General features: G+C 34.2%; 1 protein-coding gene across 1 annotated transcript in view; it reads left to right on the forward strand.

Moving 5' to 3' along the window:
• CCDC91 (coiled-coil domain containing 91) overlaps positions 1-21,436 on the forward strand; it is a gene marked incomplete at its 5' end in the record, with an annotated part of 133,582 nt that overhangs the window by 50,999 nt on the left and 61,147 nt on the right. The window contains one exon of the mRNA XM_082011971.1: positions 12,348-12,443. Coding sequence (XP_081868097.1) covers positions 12,348-12,443 — 96 coding nt within the window. The remainder of the gene's footprint in view (positions 1-12,347; positions 12,444-21,436) is intronic.

Here is a 21,436-nt window from a genome sequence, read left to right on the forward strand (position 1 = left end):
ACAGAAAAGTATAAAGTTATTCTAGTTATCATACAGGTTTGTAACTACTCGTAATAAGAAAGCCTGTTAGTAATTTTCCTAATAACTGTTAGTAGTGTTCTAGATAATACTGAAACTGGACTATCTGTAGAAATATGCCTGTCTCCATTAATACAACTTACACAAATTTCATCTAAAGGGAACCTATCCAGAAAAAAGTTTCAGACATTTCCATTCTGGAGAAAAGTTGAGCATGGCCACCGATGATGTCCCCTTTCTCCATACCTCCCTCATTTCAGTTCTGGACCAGAACTACTGTGTTTCTTTTCCCTTACTTCTTTGGGGACCACTTTGCAATAGAACTTCTCAAATGGGAATTTTCTTCGGGCTGTCTCACTTTGGATGAGCCACTGAACATGTTGCGTATCAGCATTTTTAACTTCTGTTTTGTGCTAGATGTGTATAAAATATCTAGCTATTTACATTTTGAAAAACCCAGTGGGCTATCAGTAATTGCTGTACTTATGTTTCTTCCTTTTTATTTCTGAAAATATAAGGAAATTGTGAAATGCAACAATTTTATAGTATCGGATGAAAATTCTGTATGTTTTCTAGATATAATTTTTCACCATTTTAATGCCTTTGTGTGAGCCAAATGAGAGTTTTGCGTGGATGATATTGTCCCTTTTAAGGAATAATTTCTTCATGTATAGTTGGGTAAGGAATATACTCATGTGCCATATTGATTTTTGAAAACTGTGTTACCAGACAACAGCAGCTGGTAAGATCTGCTGTGCCATCTGGAAAGATTTATGTTTATCAGTTTCTAGGATTTGTCACAAAAGATTAGAGATTTAATTGAATACTGTGATTCTAAGCAATATTTATATTTAGCATATTATTTCTCATAGACTGTTTATATTCAAGTTATATGAAGACATTTTTTAATATCGGGGAACCATAGCATGAATATGCTTCATACAAGTCTTCCTGTTGCCTCATGTGGTTAGTTGCCATGTTTTGATCAATGAGAATACAGTACTCTGAGGAGAAATAACTTCAGATATGCCAGCATCACAGCAAAATACTGCAACCAATCTTGTCTGCAAAGATGCAGCTAGTTGTTCTTCAGGGTAGCAGGAAAAATCAAAAAAGTTTGTTAGGTTTAAAAAAAAAAATCAAGCTTTTTTTTTTTATTCTTTGTTTATAGCTTAAATACCTTTTTAGTAACACTTTATCATGTAACTAAAAAAAAAAGAATAACAATGAATCATTAGTGAATTCAGTGAAGGCAAAAAACTGTTCTATAGTTTTGTTTGGGAATATTTCTTCATGGATTCTTTTAACAATGTTAATTCATGGTTACTATTTCAAGATGAAACAAAGTTAAGATTTTTTTTTTTCTCAAGTAAATGAGCCAAATGTGTTTTTGTAATGAGAAATGTAATATTTTACGTTTTGAGGGCTTTCTAATTACTCATATCTTTAGGAATTTATTATAAGACATGTTGGCAGTTAGTAGTCAGATAACCAAATAAAGAGTTCTACATATAGCATTTGTTTAAAACCATAAAGTAAATCTGATTAGTCCTTCTAGTGAAATACAGGATTGTGGAATTCATTGACTCTTTTAAATCACTTAAGATTAGCCATACTTAATTTTGTGCTGAAATATGTCTTCTTTAGGATTTAACACCATCTTACACTAATACATATAATTTATATGCAGAAGTGATTTCCATTTTCAGTAGGCTTTGTAAGTACTACCTAATTAATCCCCAAGTTACCTTGAGTAGGGAAGTTCATCAAAGCAAGTCTACTGAATTGTTTAAAAGGTGTAGGAAGGAAAATCTTTCTTACGATGAATTTTTTCAGTAAGAATTCAGTCCTATTTTTCTTTCCTTGTGTTTTAATAAAATGAACCAATGCAGATTATTCCAATCACGTGCCTGCTCATGGCCCAAATTAGGTTCTGTTGCAGTCATGTCTGTTGAAATTATGACTAATCCTCTCTGATACCAGCCAATTATAATTTTGTAATACCACTCCAAGCAGGGTTGTAGCATGAATGAATGTAATGCCCAAAATTGGTTATTTAAGGATAGCTATGTAAAAATATGAACATTCATCATGCCCCAGAAAATAATCCTCAGAATCCCTCAAGCCCCAAATCCTCTAAATTAGGTATTGAAACTCTGGGTTGAACAACAATGGAAAAGAGCTGACTACTAACCTTTTCTGTATTCCCAGCGTAGATAAGTCATCCTACTGGTAGATTTGTGAAAGTGCCTTTCTTTTGGCATACAAAGGAAAAGGGAGTTGCCATTTTTCCACTTCTGTCTATGTATTGGGTCTGGCTGAGATGAAGTTAATTTTCCCCATAGCAGCCCTCATAGTGCTACGCTTTGCACTGGTAACTAGAAAGGTGTTGATAACACACCAGTGATTTCGCTACTGCTGGGCAGTGCTCACACAGCATCAAGGCTGTCTGTCCAACATTTCCCTCCTCACCAGTAGGCTGGAGGTGGGCAAAATCTTGGGAGGGGACATAGCCAGAAGAGCTGACCCACACTGACCGAAGGGATATTCCATACTATATCATGTCAGTTCAGCAATAAAAGCTAAGAGAAAGGAGGAGGAAAGGGGAGGGCATTTATTATTTATGATGTTTGCCTTCCAGAGCAATCACTATATGTACTGAAACCCTACATCCCGGGAAGTGGCTGGGCATTGCCTGCTGATGGGAAGTGGAGAATAAATCTTTTGTTTTCCTTTGCTTCCATGTGTAGCCTTTGCTTTTGCTTTTTATTAAACTGCCTTTATTTTGACCCACATGACTTTTTCCATCTTATTTTCTCACACCTTGTTCTGCTGAGGAGGGGAGTGATAGAGCAGCTTGGTGGGCACCTGCTGTCCAGCCAAGGTCAACCCACTACGATCTACAAGGCTGCCAAGTTAGTAACCAAAAGCTCACATTTTTCTTAGGTTTAGAGCTATTTATTACTTCTTGCAGATTTACTGCAGCACACTTTTTGTAGCTGTTGTTACTGTATCTTTCTATGCTTGAAAATGGGTTACGCTTTCTGATAATCACTCGCCTGTATTTTGGAGAATTATTTATTGTAAAAGGGACTGTATTTCTGCACATTGATCTTTCATTAGTACGCTATTCCTAGACAGACCAGGCACTCAAGTTTAAGACCAAATTCTCTCAATTCCTACCCTTGTTGTGACTGGTCCTTTTTGATATGGCAGCAGTGTCGAAAATGGAGCTGACACAAGAAGTCAAATACTGAATGATCTAATTTCAGGGACCTGAATATACCAAAGCCCTTAGAATTATTGCAGTTGCCTTTGGAATATTAGCTTGCCAAATGTGCTGGGAAAGCCATTAACAGAGATCATTAGACACTTTGTAGCACAAACCCTCAAAAACCTTGGCCATTATTAAGCATCTCACATTCTTATCTTACTTTCGACAAATAAACCATCTACAACATGGTCACAACACTTGTATTAAAAAACATGGAAAAACAAATTAAAAATTAACTTAGTGTTCTGTGTAGGTCAAGTTTCCCCTTCTTGTGTTTACCTAATTTGGTTTAATTTCTGTCTTTCATGTCATTATTTTTTTAAACTTTTATCCCTGGTGATTAACTACGGTAAAGAACAGTAAATGTAGATCTTGGAAATGATGCTTGTGGAATCGTGTCACATTTTAAGACATTTACCACAAGCAACATCAGGATTTTTCCCCTGCTTGTTTAATCAAGCTTTTGTTCTGAAATTGTCATAGTTCTGTAAATAGACGAGTTAAGATTTTTAATCTGTTATGTTTATGTTTCTCACCATATAAAATATCCTCTAATGTAAGCCTTAAAGAAGATGATGTTACAGGCAGGTGTATTTATTTGGTGGTATTTATTTACTGAGATTATTTTATGCAATTATTAGTCTTTTAAAAGACAGCTCGCATGAATCAGATGTGTTTCCTTTTCTGGAAATTAACTGCAAGATGCAAAGTCCTTTCCAGCCTTTTCTACAGTGAGAGTTTTGTCTATCAGTTTTCAAGTGTTAGGTGGTTGGGTTTTTTCAGCTTTCCTAAATGTAAGAACAGACAGATTTGCAAAGTACGGGATATGTGGGGGCCATCAGATTATTTTTCAAAAATATTTCTGTCAATAATAGACCTCTGAACTGAAAGATTACCCTCTAATAAACAAAGGAAACTTTAAAAGATTTTGTTACAAAAGAAGTTAATCTAGAATCAGGATATCTTTTTTTAGACATAGTTTATCTCTAGTGAGGAGGAAAAACTCTTGAAACGTGGCCAGTTCTCAGCTCTTTAAAACACCAGCTTAGTTTATTAAGTTTCCAAGATGACATACTGGCTCAGAAAGGCCTGACACATGAATAAAAGGATAAATTCAAAAGTTGTTGCAAGGGCTTGTATTTCACTTCCAACTTCTATACTTGTCCATGTGTAAGTTGCACTAGAATTCAAGTGGGCCTTGAATATAATACAACATTGTTTTTTGTGATGAAGAGCTGATGGCTAGAAAAGGAGAGATTCCTTGCCATTTCTACAATATAGGAATACTCATGTACAACAGTGATGCTGCTATCTTTCTACATAGTCCTAATAAAAGCAAAGTATAATCAAGTCGTAATCTTCTGAAGATCTGGCTATCACAAATATTTCACTATTGATTAAATTCACTTGATATTTTAAAGTAATTGTAAAAATTACCAGGTATCTTTAACTCCCTTTTTAGTAAAGATGACTTTTTATATATGGTTCTGACTATAGAACAATAAATGTGGTGTTAAATATTATAATAACTGAAAGATTTGATTAAGAGTGAGTTTGCATTTTGTTTCTGGCAGAAGTCTGGGAGAACAGTGTTTTCTGGAAAGTCAGTCATTTAAACTCTCATGCCAGTAAAACTGAGATCTAGATAAACTGAGCATAGTATTCAAACTGTAAGTTGTTGATCATTACTGATATACCAAAAGCAGTTGAAAATGAAACTGAAGTTGTTATGCCACTTTACAAAAACCATGTTGCCCTATTCTTGTATCTGATTCAAATGTCTTTTATGTTAGGTCTCGGAAACACCTGACTGAAATTCAGTTCACAATGTAAGCAGGACAGTGATTTGTGAAACCATGAAGCTTGTTCATACCCTGATGCTCATCAAAATATGTTGACCTTTTGTAAAGAATTACTTGTGAGAAGAATTTTCCACAGGAAATACTTTTTGACTTGATATGTAAAATTTCAAGGCAGAAGCTCTGTTTAAAGTTTTGGTAGCATACTATGACTATGAGTGGAAACAATTCAGGAAATTCAACTCAACATTTTGTTTTATTTCATGTAGAACCTATTTCATTGTAAATTGCAAGTTGACTCTGACCTAAGCAGGAGTTCGTTTGCTTTCATTTTGATTAATATTCATTTGTACAAAAAACCACCTTTATTCCATATCACCTTTATGGACATGTTTTATTTCTATTTAAAGGGAGGCTCACCTGAAAATAGCTTGATCATGAAAATATGCAGTATTTGGGGCTGAAGTGGATAAGTTAGATTCTGTTGAAAAAGACATTTTAGGAAATCTTTTAAATAGTTTTATTTATGTAGTATTTGTACCAACTAATAACTGAGTTATAACACAACTGGACAAATAGTATGTTTTATTGAGTTAGTGTATCTTCTCCAAGGGCCAGGAAAGAATTTTGATTATGTCTTCTGCTCTGTTTTATCACTCAACAATTGATTAATTATATTTTTACCTTAAATAAAGCAGTAGAAATTAATTAGTTGTGGAGTCAGGATGCTGAATTAGATGAATCGTTGGTTAATGCTATGAAGCATAGAAATTCTTATGTGCTATTGCTGAAATTGATATTTAATATAGTTTATATGTTTGAAGTAATATGGTAACTTTTCACTAGGTAACTATTTTTAAAGATTACTTGTTTAGGCCATCCTGACTCAGCAACTTTGAAATAAAGAAGGTGATTGATGTACTGGCTTCTATTTAGTTACTTAAGCAAATTAATGATGGTTGAGCAGGGGAAAGAAACCAGGGAGGATATTCTTTTGCATTGACTAAAGGTTTTGGTGCAGTGCATTTGCGTAACATTATAGAACATAATGCAGCAGCCTGTATATCATGGTGCATGTTTTATACTGATGTTTCATGTGAGTTGGTTTAACATTTTTTAACAATGCTACGTATCTGAGAAGTCTGTTTTTTGCATGGATTGGAATTGCTTTTATACTGTTTTTCAGAAGAGATGAGAGAGGGTAATAAACTCTGCTCTGTTTTTCCTCTTACCTTTTTTTTTTCTGACTAGTTTCTTCCCCCTATAAAAAGAGGGAGTTGAGAGAAAGAGATTTGGCAATTTGTTACTGTTAGGGAATTTGGGATGAATTTGGGGGCAGCAGTCTATATTTTGGTTATATAATTCAATGATTCTCATAAATTCTAGCTTTTGGCCATACACTAAATCCTGTTCTGGGCAAGCAGCTGAGATTTCTATTGCCAGTAGAATTAAGACAGTATGCACTAGGGCTGGGCAAATAGATTTTTATTAAAAATGGGCTAGAATGCCTGTACGATGGTTTTTGGCAAAATCTTAATCATTGCACCTTTACCTTTCCAAAGATGAGGACAAATTTTAGAAAGCATCTAGTACCCTATGTGTAACACAGACTGTAGAAATACAGGATGAAATTTTGTGATCATTTGTATTTTCTGATCTTTAAACTTTCCTTCTCTGATTGGGCGCAGTACAGTTTTTCAGTCTCTAGTCTCTATGCTGTGATGCAGTTCTCTAGTATTCCTGCCATACATGTAGTGTACTCTCAGTTACATTCTAGGGCTACTTAATTCTCTGACCATTGCTAAAGCATATAATAGAGTAATTAAGATGTGTATTCCCTTAAGGACACCACAAGGTGATTACGGATAAAGCTCTTATGATGTTTGGATTTAGATTCAACTCAGGGCCTTCCAAAATTATTCTAATTTACAAGCCTTAAAGCTAAGATTAGCTCTTTATCTGAGTTCAAACAGGGGTTTGGACTAATTTACTCAGTTAAGTTTTGTTTTGTTTTGGTAAAATTCCAGTTTATAAAATTAAGATGGCTTCACTTCTAATATTTCTGCAAACTAATTTAAAAGTGTTTCATACTCTCATTTAAAAGTGCGAAGGTTTTGATAACGGTTTGAGGAGATAATGGTTTCTGTGATTTTTAGAACCCATCATATATAAAACTAAATGGATATGAAGACTCTTTGTTCTGCCAGAAGCCGCCAGGCATTTTTGTTTAGTGAAGGAAAAGGAGGATCAATTCTCTGATAGCTTTTTTGGGTTAGGGTAGTAATGAGAAAGGAGGGAAGAAGCAGGATTTCTTGAACGGTTTGGAACATTTCTGATCATTTAAGCTTTGGAAGAAGACTTGCTTTGCTGTCATTGTCATCCTACAAGTCCTGTTGTTTGGAGCGTTCATTTGGAGCAGCCACACTGTATATCGTTATGGTTAAATGTGAGTATAGCTTTCCCGTTAACAATGTGAATTTGCTCTTTAAAAACCTCCCCAAAGGTGTTCATGTATATATGTACAGAAACAATGAACAGAAAGCATAAGGCAGTTGATGATGGAGTATAATGTGCATTGGGAATATGAATGATTTCCAAGTGGTAAAATAGCAAGTAGGAGATAGAACTTCTCCCAGATGAATTCTAGCATTTAAACTATCTTATCATACAACTAAAACCATGTAGTTTACAGACACCAGAACATGTTCTGCCCCCCTCCAAGGTTCTACAAGGTTCTAGCACATTCTACAATTCTGCTGTTATTTTCTTATTCCTTGCATTGTAAAAGCTGCTTTACTAACAAGAATCCGGGCATATGGATATTAGAATAAGAACTATAATAAAGGAATCTTAGAACTAGAAATTTAGAACTTGTAAAATTTGACTTCATCTGTAGTGGTTCAAGAGCCATTTTCCTATCTCAGGGAAAGGAAAATCAGGACTGAGGCAGAGTGAAGACTCCTAATTTTCCTTTTTGGTTAAGTTCCACTGGTTTGAGTCCTGATAAGGCGAGAGGAGCACATAATGATATTTTTCATTTGTTTTTGAAAGGAAGAAAATACAACAGTACCTCAAACTGTAATCCGTCTGATACCTGATAGATTTTGGAATGGGACCTAAAGATTTGCTCTTCCATGTCTGACTCTGATAGTTTCTTGTCACTTCTTTGAGTCATCTTCTGTTCCTGTATTGAAACTGAGGATATCAAGCTATATTAATTGTTAAAATATTTTTCTTGTCCCATTCTTTTTTTGACCAAATAAACCCCACTAGATACCTTAATTCAGTGTAATTTTTGGGAGTAATTCTGGTTGTAGAGGAATTAAATATAGAAGTGTTAATTTGGCACCCTTCTCTTAACTTTCTCAGTGCTACTATCTACTATAATTTTATTTTTCTGATATACAAGCCAAAACAGCTATAGTTTAAAGTCTGAGGCTTAGAACTTGGCTGAATTTTAGCTTTGATTAGCTAAAAAGATATGACAAGTTGAAAATTGATTATAACTGAATCAAACCTAGTAAAACAATGTCAGAGTAGACATTAATTCTTGGTTTTCTCAGTTAATGTTTTTTGCCCAGTTTAGTAATGGTAAAAGTGTAATATGAGATGCAGAGAAGAAGACAATGTTAAAAGGCAATGCATATATGTTTGATTACTTGGAGCTGTGGTGATATTTTTGGTTTTCAGGAGTCAGAGGAAAGATGTTACTATTTTTCTTATTATATCTAAATATACTTTGATTATTTAGCACATATAAACCTTGCAAATTCTGTCTTTGATTAGTGGAAAGGCATCAGATCAAATGATGATGTACTTACTATCACAACTATGGTTAAGCAGCCACTAAAGTGGCTGCAGTTCATTCTTGTTCATACCTGGCTTTGTATTTGAATTTTAAGCAAACCACTTTAAATAGTTGTTTATCTAAGATACCACACTTCTTTAAACTGTTCCCTGATATGATGACTTACATAAGAGGTTGGGAGGCAGACGTTTTTTGAAAGCCAAGGAAGTTACAAATGGGAATAGAAGATCTAGTAACTCCCTGAAAAAGATTACTTTATTTGGCTCTAGTAAAGACCTAAAAGGCGACCTCACTTTTGGTTAAAGGCAGATGTAGTTAGGGCTTGTGAAGTGTGTTGTGCTGAGGAGATAAAAAAAAAAAAGCCAAGAAGCGGTAAGCACTAGTTGATAAATGTAAAGAATTCATGAAAATCTGAACCCACTATTTCCTCTGTGACTATAACAAGTGTAGACTGAGGCAACAAATGTCAGGATTGTAGAAGCAGATCCACATCAACACTGACACCTCTCCATCACAGTCCTGAAACTGGCTGTTGATACAAGATGACCCTTGCCACCCTGTGTCAAGGAAGTTCATTGCACAATATATAGAAGGAGAACTGAATTACCAAGAGCACCCATATTGACTTCCTACCCTTTGACTTTGTGCAACACATGCCATAGGCTACATCCTGGTGTAACCTTACTTGAAATGATTGAATGAGCTATAAAAGGGAGATTGCTTCAAGAGTGCCAGCTTGATATTAGGTCAGTGGCCATAGATTTATGGAACATGAGCCGACCAGGATAATTGTGTAATTAATTAAGGAAAAAAGTGGTGTTTCAGCAGGGATAATTAGTTGCCCAGTATAGCGGTTAGTCAAAAGACTTAGTGTCATAGTACTGAAGGAAGTATGTAACTACAAGAGTTAGAGATGGCTATCATCAAATAGCTAAATGTATGTTTTAGTTAATTAGTAATTTAAGTAGTTTATTTTCTTGGAATTTGTAAAAGCTTTGAATGGATATCATGTATCTGTTCTGTATTTACCCCATCAATAAATCTTAAATGGTGGTTGTGATCAGACAAAGATGAAAATTACCTCATTTTTTAACTCCATGGTTTTTGTGGGGTTTTTTGGGTTTTTTGTGGTGTTGTGTTTTTTGTTTTTTGGTTTTTGGTTTTTGGTTTTTTTTTTTTACAATCTTGGAAAGACATTGTTTTATGACATCTTTATGTTCATATTTACTTTTTAGAGTCAGCTGGAGCCAGGCAGATGTAGGATATATGCAATGAACATAGTAGTGTTCTAGGTAACAACTGCATGTTAGATTAGAATTAAAGGAAATTGTCACGTTTGGCTTTTCTTTTATTTTTAAAATTGTCTTAATTCTAATAATTTATTAAATATGGGACATGATTTTGTTGATAAATGAAGAATAATGAAAGACATAATTTAAAGGGCAAGATACATTTTTTTAGTCATGTCAATTTTCTATGACAGTTTTCTGTTCATACTTTGGAAGAGTAGACTTCCTGTTTTACTGAAGTGATTACCTGACACTACTGGCAATTATGATCAGTCCTGAGCATCAAAATTTTCTCATGAGAATAAAAACAGTCTACACTTTAAAATCAATTAGAAATCAGCATTCTGTTTTGACTGTAAGCATGTTTTAAGATCATAAGGTTCTGAGAATCTTCACCTTCCCCTTAAAAGGGGAAACCTTATATTTATAATAAGGAGTTATTGCTATTTCAGGGTACTGTGTGATACACCTTGTCTTCTTTTAAGTGACTTGGAAAGATTTGGGCCTTGCCATAGATAATTTATTCTGTACTTTAAAGGCTTGTTTGACTAGCGGCAATGATTGGCTGCATCTCTCCATAGAAATAAAGATTTTTATCTGGAGATTTTTTTTTACAGCATAACATCTCTATTTCCTTACTTGGCCAACTAGTGGAATAGCCAATACAGGATCAATTCTGTAGTACTATTTAAACTATATTAATACTGTCTATTATAGAAAAGGAAGGCTTTTGTTTCTGAATGTAAAATTTTTATATATCTTCTAAAAAAAAAAAAAATTTAAAAAACTAACTACCTCTACATGCCATTGGAAAGAAAAGTTGGAAAGAAATTGGCTTGTATGGATGTAAACTTATGGCTAGCTAAATCCCCTGCAAAGACTGGTAAATGTATTATTAGACTTTGATTGAAGTAAGTGTTAAGCACCATTTTCTACCTTTTAAATCTTTCTGAACTCATGATGAAAACTACTACCATGCTATAGCATTACTGAAGAACACTAATTTTGGCATAAGGGCTAATTAGCAGAAAATTTGGAAAGATAATTCAAAAATTGTCAGAAGGTATTTTTTGTATACATTTTTGGTTTTTTTTAAGTATTCAAAATTGTATTTAATGTGTGTGTTATGTTCCATGAAGTAAATATATCTGTAAAATAAAGATTGTTTGAAAGATGGGATTTTTTTTCTTTGTCTGCATTCGGGCCAAAGGTCTGTTTCCTATAAAACTTCTGTCTAAACGACACAGTAATTTCAACTATTTCACTATATTGATTACTAGTTAAAAATACTTTGTTACATAGTGTATAAATAGCCAAATGAATAGTGACATATGGAAAGTGACATAGATATTTTATGATATTAGGGTAAAAGACTTGCATAGGATGAGTTAAGTAAATCCCATGTTAAAATGCCATCATTGTTTAAGGAAGCCTGAATGTAATTCCTCAAATGGTAATTTGTGTTTTCACGTATGTTAAAATTTTTTTATTTCTCTTTTTGCATTCAGATGCTGGAGATTCTGCAGTCAAGTGCATGTGAATACACACATGCGCACACACATGCACACACACACAGAGTTCCTAATTTTATCATCTCTTTGTTACTGTCTTGGTACTTCGACTTTCCACACTTCGGCTTCCACTGCTTCACATTTGAGTGTGAACTTCCTGGGGGGGCATTCTTTTATGTTTTAAATTACTCAGAATTTCCATCTGCTTTTATTTGACTTGTGGTTGTGAAGATCATGCTTGGCCCATGGGATCTTACACTGTGCCGAGAGGATGTGGAGTTTTGTCAGCCAGGGAAATATGTCTGGCTTTTTTTTTTTTTTTTTTTTTCTTCAGCAGCTTTCATATGCTTCTCTTCTTGTGTGGTCCCACTAAAACGGAGTATATTTAACAGAAATACTCTCCTCCTCTATCTGCTGTGTGCTGCTCTCTTTTAAGCAGACTGTGTGTAAGAAATCTGAGATCCAAAAAATTTTAGTCTTGACTGAAAACAAGGTAGTGTTACATAGAAGGGTACTTTAATAGTTGCACATTCCAATTTTATAACAGCATTCCACATTCTGGTTATGCACAAGTATTAGTAGATCTGCAGTTACCAATAAACATCCCAGTTATATCTATGTTGAATATTCTGTGCTTTCTTTTTGCAGGCACTGCTACAACAGCAAGGAGCAGCTATTGAAAAACAGTATATACTAGCAATTGAAAAACATTCTCACAAATGTGAAGAACTTCTTAATGCTCAGGTATGGATGTGAACATACAAAAATCTTCATGGTTTTCTTTTAGTTTCAACTTTTTTCTGTTTGAAAAAATATTAACATATGTGATCACCAAAGAAAATAATCAATCTTTCACCTTGTGTGCTCAGCATAACAGTACACACAAATACTTAAAAATGCAAAATAAAAAATGACTCCTCATCTGTTGGGACCAAATGTGTTTTATAACATTTAAACCTGCTTAGAACAGATTCAAGAGGAGTGTAGCACTGAGAAAAAGTGTTAGAGCAACTTAATGCTTACTCCTTTAACAGCTGCCATTTTCTGTAGTCTTGGAGAAAACATGCAATTCTTTTTCATTTATATTGTTAAATGCAGGATTTGATTGTATAGGATTTGCACAAATTTTTGGTCCAAATTTTTTTATGTTCTTAGATAGTAGACACAAACATCTGTTGTCCAAACCTATTTTTATTTCATAGAAATCTTACATAAAAATTAAAAAACTAGCTGTGATGAATTAAATAATATTCAGAAATACAAGTACATAAATAGGCCTATATTGGCTAATTTAACATGACTTGAGTAAAAGCACACTGCATAGCAAGTGTTTGGAATCACATCAATTACCGATGAGTATCTGAGCAGTGTAAACCTTGTTTGTAAATGAAAATATCTTGGTTTTACTTAAGTATGGTTCTTGAATCAAAGTAATAGTGAACATTAGTATATTAGTTAAAAAAGAAAAAGCACTAATTTGCTAATAGCATCCTCAAGTTGTTTACACTGCAATTAGCAATATTAACAGTTAACCTTTTAAGCACTGTTAGCAACAATTCTACTAAAAATACAAAGGATTATAGTTTGTTTATTTAATTTTCTTGGGGTATATTTAGACCTAAATACATCAAAAGTCCACTTGAAGTATTCCACCTTTCCAATGGTATTTTATGACCATTTCACTGTTAAGTCCATATCAATTAACACTTAGTGCAAACATATATTAAATATATAAACGTTTGTATAAACAGTATGAAGGAATGATGTAATAGTTTGGAGAAATCAATTCCATCATGAATGAGGAGTATATTGCACAGAACTACAGTTATTTAATGCTTACCATATAAAGCTCTGCCTAAAAAGCAAATGAAAATGAATTTTAAGGAAATGTTTTGTGTTTCTGAAATGAACATATTGTTTCCTGACTTGATACCATTTTCTGGATGTTAAAAAGGAGTGAATCTCATGAAATCTGGGAAAAGTACTGGAGGATTTTTTGAGAGTGTACTTACAGATTGAGATTTTGACACAAATATTGCTCCCGTTTTTTTGCATTGCAAACCAAAGGGCAGAGACAGAAATGTGAAAACATGTTCAAGAAGTTCTGCTTTACCTGGGGAGAACCCAACAATGCAAGAGACCTATTCTTGGGTGTAGGACAGGAGAGTACTTATGACATAACACAGTGCCCCGTTCACATCATGTCTACATTTAACGCAACTTAACACCGCCTTTAGATCCCAGAAAAGGTTTTCCTTTTGTTCACAAACTTCCAAGTCATTTCTCATTCAACTCAATCAAGGATTACCACCTTTAATTGTAATATAAAACTGGGATTTTGAAGCCTAATCAGGTAGACAAGTGTGAGTGCTTATGGCAGATCTACCAGGTTTAATAAAATAGGACTTATACTGGCAAATTTTGTTCACACATAAATCTTTGTTGGAAGAGATCTGAGAAATGTGTAGTACGATTTTACTCTTTTTTTAATATATTCATTCGTAAATGTATGGTTTGGTGTTTAGCATATGGTTTTGTTCAAATGGTTTGGTTCTGTGCTAACAGTTAAGATTGCTGAAATAAGTACTAATGTTTATACACCAAGCTGATTAATACACTATGTTATAGGATTGTACCTTGCATATCCACCTTTACATGGAGAATTGTAAGTATCTATATCACTGTAAAGATTTTTTTTTTTTGGTGCAGCAGTAATCACACAGTGCAAGTATGTTCTGTACACAAACACAGATTCTCTTTTTTTGTTCCCTTCTAATATTATTACCTTACAAGCAGTATTTTGTCTTCAAACTTCTAATAAGTAAAAGAAGCCCATGTAAAACTTTGTCAGCCCACGTAATTTTTTGTCCTCATTTGCCATTCCTTCTAATTTTCTGGTGTTTTATTTCCAGTTCCACAAAATCAAGATTATCTCGTGTAATAACTCCTTCCTCATGCTTTCTCCTAACCTCATTTTCCTCCGAAATTCCCATACCCCTCCCTCCCAAAACTGTCTCTTTGAGAAGGAGGAAAGGCTGGGTTTTTTTGTCTTTAACCTATCATTAGAGTTTATTTAAGTTTCTGATTTTGAAGCTGAATTTTATCAGGGTGTTGTGCTTATGATGGAGATGCATGTTAAAAGTCTGTCTAGAGAGGTACCATACTGCTGATATGGTCAGTGTACAAGGCTGTATCTTCCAGGATAGGGGAAGATGTGAAAGGCCTAGTCCTATAGTTCTATCTCAGTTTTCCACTGGACAAAATTCTGCAATTCATCTTTGATCATTACATGTGAGGTTTTGCAGCATACTGGCTAGCTATAGGTAACATCATCTACAGAAGGGAACCATCAGCCCATCAACACAAATTGTCTTCAGTTCTATATCTTGTTTCAGGTCTGTCAGCTAACTTTTAACTGTACTCTTACACTAGGTCTAACTCCATAGGTTTGCGTTTTAGGACGTTGATAAAATTACAGAAACTTCTCCAGAGTAAAATTCTGAGTCATTTTCTGTTGTGGCCATTCCGGCAGATGCCTTCCCCACTGATCCTAAAGTAAGAAAGTTCCGGTCTATTTTGTAGTTTAGCTTCATCTGCTTGAAGTTTCTACGTGTGTGTTATATAGTACTTTTTCTTCCTTCAAGTGAGGGAAGTCTCAGATTTTGCATTTTAAGTCTTTCAAAGCATCCGGGAATAGTTTGCACAGTTTTAAAAATATCTCCTTGAGTAGCTTTGTTCAATATACTCTCTGACATACTGCACTGAACTGCCTCTCAGTGAAGTGTCTTTCTGTGTTAATCGTTATCACTATGCATTGCTCTTGAAACAAACACTTGAGAGATGAGTATCAGTTACTACTCAGTTACTGTCCACAGATGCCAGGTATTTCTACATCTACCCTTTTCTTAGTCCATTAATGCCACTTGTCTTGAATATCCAACCTCAAATGTCCCCTAGCTCTGCAGCTTATGGGTCTCCTTTCCCCTTTGCTGGAACGTGTTGAAAGGACCAATTCCCTCAAAGAAATCATGATCACTGTAATGGATGCTTCCTGGGGAAAAATCTTTAGGGCTGCTGGTTTTTTTCAAGGAAATACACTCTCATATCAACATTTCAAAAAGCAAGCAAGGCATTCTGATGGCATATTCAGGGGCACCAGGGTCGTAGTGTCTTTCATCAATGAACAGGACAATGAGAATTCACCTCTATGCCAGGAATCAGTCACATCATATAGTGTATATTTAGGAAAGCGATACACGTCAGTTATACATTTCTAGCATTTGAGGATATCAGAGAAAATGTCATTGGAAAACACATGTCAGTTTATTACAAGTTGGAAAATCACAAATTTCATCCTTATCTTTTTCTGAGACACAAACATATTTGATATTGTCTCCTGAAAATAAACACCAACTTTGATCTTGTGGTTTAACTCATGTGCCATATGAAAATACATACTGAAAAACATGATCCAACAAACTTTTGAATATAAATTTTTAAAACTTAGAAAATGAAGACACATATAACTGCAAGTTAATAAAAGCACTTCAGTATAGACAGGTATTGGTCAGTGCTAGAAGTGAGATGCCACATGGGGTAGAACAATACGTATCTTATTAAGTATGAATGCTAAAAACAAACAAACCAAAAAACAAACCAGATATCTGACAGTAAAATTTATCTCTCTGTGAGGTTGCTGACAAATTTAGATCATAGTTCTACCTTCTTTAGTAAGTGCTAGCAATCTTTTATGACAAATGAGGCATGGAAAAGGTCTACAGGCTATGCATACTCAATTTTTAGCGGGAAAGAGCAGAAATTTTTTATATATATAATTTACGTTCAGTAAATATGTCTCATACTTATGGAGAAATATGGTTTCATCACTGAGACTTTGTAACCAAGCAAATGTCTGGGCTGGATGCTGGATGCAGCTAGCAGAGGCAGGTATCACTGGCAATATTCTGCTGTTTCATACTGTAATATGTGGAATAGGGTGTCTTTCACCTTTCCCCGTTTTCCAGTGTTTGAATAGAAGTAGTCTGTTCAAACATCAAAGTAGGTTTTTCTTCTGAACATAGAGAAGACATAGAGACAGAGTAACTTTAAGAAGCATGGACCATAAAAGGCACCATAAAAAGATGGAGTAAGCAATCATCTATTATTTAGAAGTATTTACTGTGTACAACTAGGATATGCTAAGGAATTTTCTCATCAAGTTTGCTAGACCATGAGCATGGTAATGTAAAAGGAATGACCACTTGCACTGGAAGCCCTAGAAATGATGATGTATTAGAAATTTCTCTTACTATTCAATCAAAGCAGATGGTGTTAAAAACTTAAACTATATTGAGGTTGATTTTTATATTCATTTTAAACAGTCAATGATCTGTGTATTAAGGTAAAATAAAATCTTGAATACCTGCAGTGAATTGTTTCTCATTTATGAAAAATCATTTTCCCTCTATTTATTTATCTTGCACTTTTGTTTCCATACCTTGATGGTCACCTTCCTCACTGACTTCTAAATAGTTGGAAACAAGCATTCTGGAATGGAGAGGGATTAAAGTATATGTGAAGTGAAGCTCAGATCACACATTTCCATCTCATAATTTTAACTTGACAATATTCCTTTTTTTCTCTATGTCTTCCTGAGGAAACAGTATCAATCAAAGAGATACAACTGTACATTCTGTGTGGTGTTTTCATGCTTGAATGTAGTTAAGGGGAATATATTTTACTGTGGTAATTTTGTTAGTCTGCATATTTTCCTTTTTGACTCATGTAAAAGAAGAATAAAGAAGGACAAGGAATAGAAGTCCTTAATGCTGTAGTTTAGTTGCATGCATATTCCTTTCCTGGGCTGAACTTTTTTTCTGCTACTCAGTGAACCCTTACGGATGTGTGGCCTGCAGTTTTCCTTTGTATAGAGTATATTATGCTGAGATTTTTTTCCATAGTTTAAGAGGCCAGAGGAGCTGCTGCTGTAACTGCTGAGGCAGAACAGTACTGGAAGCGTCACACAAAAAGGAAAGAACTCAGTTAAATGCTTCCTCTACACTTTTGTATATTGATATTTTTCATGATGATTTTATGTGAAGCTATGAAACAAATCTCGCATTTGTAGATGCAATAGCATTTAAGATAAGTAGAGTTTGCCCCATGTCCTTAATTCTTTTTCCACTGGCTGTCATTTGTATCATAAATAATAGTTCAAAATCTGTTGGACAGTGCATTAAATCTTGTGCCCTTTTTTTGAGACACGCTCAGAAAAGTAGTGGTTTAGCTTCATTTTGAAAACAATTTGCTGAAAGGTCAGTCAGAGTAGAAGTTCCATTTGCTAGAACTCATTTTTTTGAAGTATATGATGCTTCCAAAAACAGCTTTACAGCTTTTAGACAAGCAGAAAACTGGTGTGACAAGAGTAATGAGCTGCTGGAATGTGATAGATACTTTACCTTCTCTAGTATTTGGATGATGCATTTTGATGTGTTTTGCATAGCCTTCTGCAAAGAGTACCAGTAAGTCCCCCAACAATTCCTAAAATGTCAAATGTAAAAAGTACTTGTCTTGTATATCAAGTGAGTGTTTGTATGCCAGAGAAAATGTTTATTTCATTCAGCAACTCAGTTCCACAGTCAGGAAGTATAATTTTCTATTATTTCAAATCTTGTTTTTATATCTACTCATAATGTGCATTGTGTTTATATAATAAAGCTCATCTTATGAAGTTTGATTATTTCTTTTTCCCCCTCTTGTAAACAAAAGAGGTTCTATGTTTTTCCGATCTAATGGTAGTAATTGTGAAATCTTTTCAATACCTGATCTTGAAGGGAGTTTATGCAAAGTAGATTCTTAGAGAATTTTGAATATTTGCATTTTTTGGAGACATTAGCAAATTTTTGCAGTGAGAGTAGTAGGTATTTGAATAATCATGAAGACTTGGAGACTGAAAAAATGAACAATGCGGTGGACATAACCTTTCTGGTTTATTAGTTCCAACTATGATAGGTTTGGAAATTCTCGAGAGTATTTATCATGTCCCCTTCTTTCGGCATTTCCTCTCAGTTCTCAGAAGTCTTGCAGTTTGCTGCTGGGGGAATAATTGTTTATTCATTCCCTCCAAAATGAAGTACTTTCTATCAGTCATTCCCGTTACGTTTTCAGCTAATTCACTTTGTACCTAACTTCTCATCCTTAAACATAGTTCATCGAGATGTGCCTTTTCAGGTCTGCTGCTCTTCTGCCAAGAGTGACGTTAGACTTTCTCAGAACTTCTTTATTCTCTGGTAGTTCCCGGTTATGTAAAGGAGGGAAAAAGAATTTATTAGAATCCTGTTGTCAATTTGAATAATTTATTCCTAAATTTATAGTAATTCCATGATATCTGTGTATACAGAGAGAATTAGAGTGAAAAGATGAAGAATCAGCTATTCCTGTGCTGGGAAGACTTTTTTTTGTTTGGGTGGGTTGTTTTTTTTTTCCTTAAATCCTGAAAAAGTTTGATTTATCCTCGCTCTGTGTTTTGGTTTTGTATGTGTTGACTTTGTATCCAGTGTTGCTTAGTATTTACCTCCCAAAGTAAAGGTTACATTGCTAAGATTCAAAAAGGCATATCTATTTTTTGCAAAAATGTAAATCCTTACCAGAGTCCTCTAACTTCATTTGAATCTGCCCTCTATTGCAAGCTAGTTAGAGAATGATTTTGTAGTCCCTTTATACTGTTAATTCAGCCAGGATACTTTCAGAGTCTCAACCAAAACTCTTATCTGAAAATTGTATTTGCTGCTTTGGATTTGTCAAGTTCCACTTGAAAGTAGCTCTTTAGTGTGATTTTTTTGCTTTCTGCCTTTTGCTTATATACCAAGTTTCCTCAAAATCTTCATTACTTGTTATGATTTTATATTGTCAATACTGCACAACTAAGTAACATAGTACGATTTTTTTTCTCCTTAATTATTTGTCTGTCAGCTATTGTTGAAAAATTATTTTTTCCTCCCTTTTGCTGTCTCCACTACTGACCATTGTGCTGTTTATGTTGCTTATATTTTAGGAGTTAATTTACTTTTATTTTTCCTGAGACATAAAGCAATTCTGTGAGAACTCATACAGTCTGTGAAATTAATTAGATCACAAAACCAGAAGGGCTAACGAATACTTTTTTTCATGCTGGAGTTCCTTATCTCTGTATCCTTAGGACCTTGAACTTTGTGGGGGTTTTAATAGTCTCTATTACTATGTATACTTTCTGAGAGAAGTATTTTCATTATTAGATGACTTTGGATAGCTTCTTACTTTATTTATAAACAATAAAGCACATATGCAGCAAAATGTTTTAAGCTTAATTTCAGCCTCCCATGTGCCTCAAATTATACAGTTTACATACTGTCTGTATACTGCTGAGCAGAACCCTGAGGAGGAGTATAGGCTTAGTTATTTTATTACCGCTATTATAATTTTCCTTATATTTTCCTTGTTTTAACTTTTCTGGTTTAATAATGTTTTGCTGATTCCTGAGCTTTCTTTTAGAAAAGTTTTGCTGCTTTGTTTAGCCACTTGGACCTCAAACTGGCAAAAAGATACAGTTCAACCATGCAGTAATAAGTTATAATTTGAGGAAGTGGAAATATGTAACAGATGTTGGAATTCTTCAGACATATTTTCCACCTTGCGCTGCCAAACACTCAGATGCCACAGATAGTGAGGACAGTGTAGGAAGCTAGTTATGATTACCAGATCTTGTAATTTGACTTAGGCATCGTTTAGCAGTAGTGAAGAAAAGGTGCCATATAAAAAAATATGCTGTTAAATATAGCTAGCCTTTCTACAGGAGCAGAAAACTATTATTAGTGTTTTGATAAGGTTGCCTGCTTCCTCAGGATAATATTTTGAAAAAGATGTAGAAATAGACATATTTTGATAACATTACAAAATCATGATGCTCTAACTGTGTATTTTTGTTATGTCATCTCCCTCTTACACAGAGATAATGTTTCCCACGACCTGTGTTATTTCTTCCTACTGTTAGATTCCTTCATGAGACAGAAATGAAAGTAGAACTTTATGGCTTAAGAAGATTTCTTGTTAAAATAGGTGAACAAATTTGAATTGGTGAATTCTTAAAAAGTGCAATCCAGCACTTATTATTCCTGCTGATGAATCAAGCACTGAAACATTTGCTACATGTTTCTGAAGATACTTTTCCACAAATCTCAAAGGACAGGGATTGTTCTAAGTCCATATGAAATGAAGACACAAAAAATATATAATTACATTGGAGATGACAGATGAAGTCTTATTATGTCTGTGTTTTTTCTGTTAAACTACTAACTACAGTGCAGTTTCGTAAGATTAAAAAATTCATGAGATTTTTGTTACAAGACAAATTGGTCATTCACTGAGGGTGAATTAGACTTATGTATGTCTTAATATACTGTTTTTCAGAATGATGCCATTAAAAAAGTTCCAAGTGTCATTTCATCAGTGTGTGGAAATTTTTTCCTTGGATGAAAGATATGTGAAAGTGTCAAATATTATATTTTGTTGCCATGATATTACAGATAATGCAATCTGGTTTTTTGTTTAGTATATTTAATATCCATGCTAACTTCAGTGTTTTGTGCTGTTGTTTGCTGTTTTGTTTTTTAATTATTATCTAACTGACTACTTTTACATAAGCTATGAATAACAGCTAACAAAATTAATTTCTCCATACTGAATTTGGTGGTTCATGCATG

The sequence above is a fragment of the Phaethon aethereus genome (assembly GCF_964289735.1).
Source record: "Phaethon aethereus genome assembly, chromosome: 1".
In the NCBI taxonomy this organism is placed as follows: Eukaryota; Metazoa; Chordata; class Aves; order Phaethontiformes; family Phaethontidae; genus Phaethon; species Phaethon aethereus.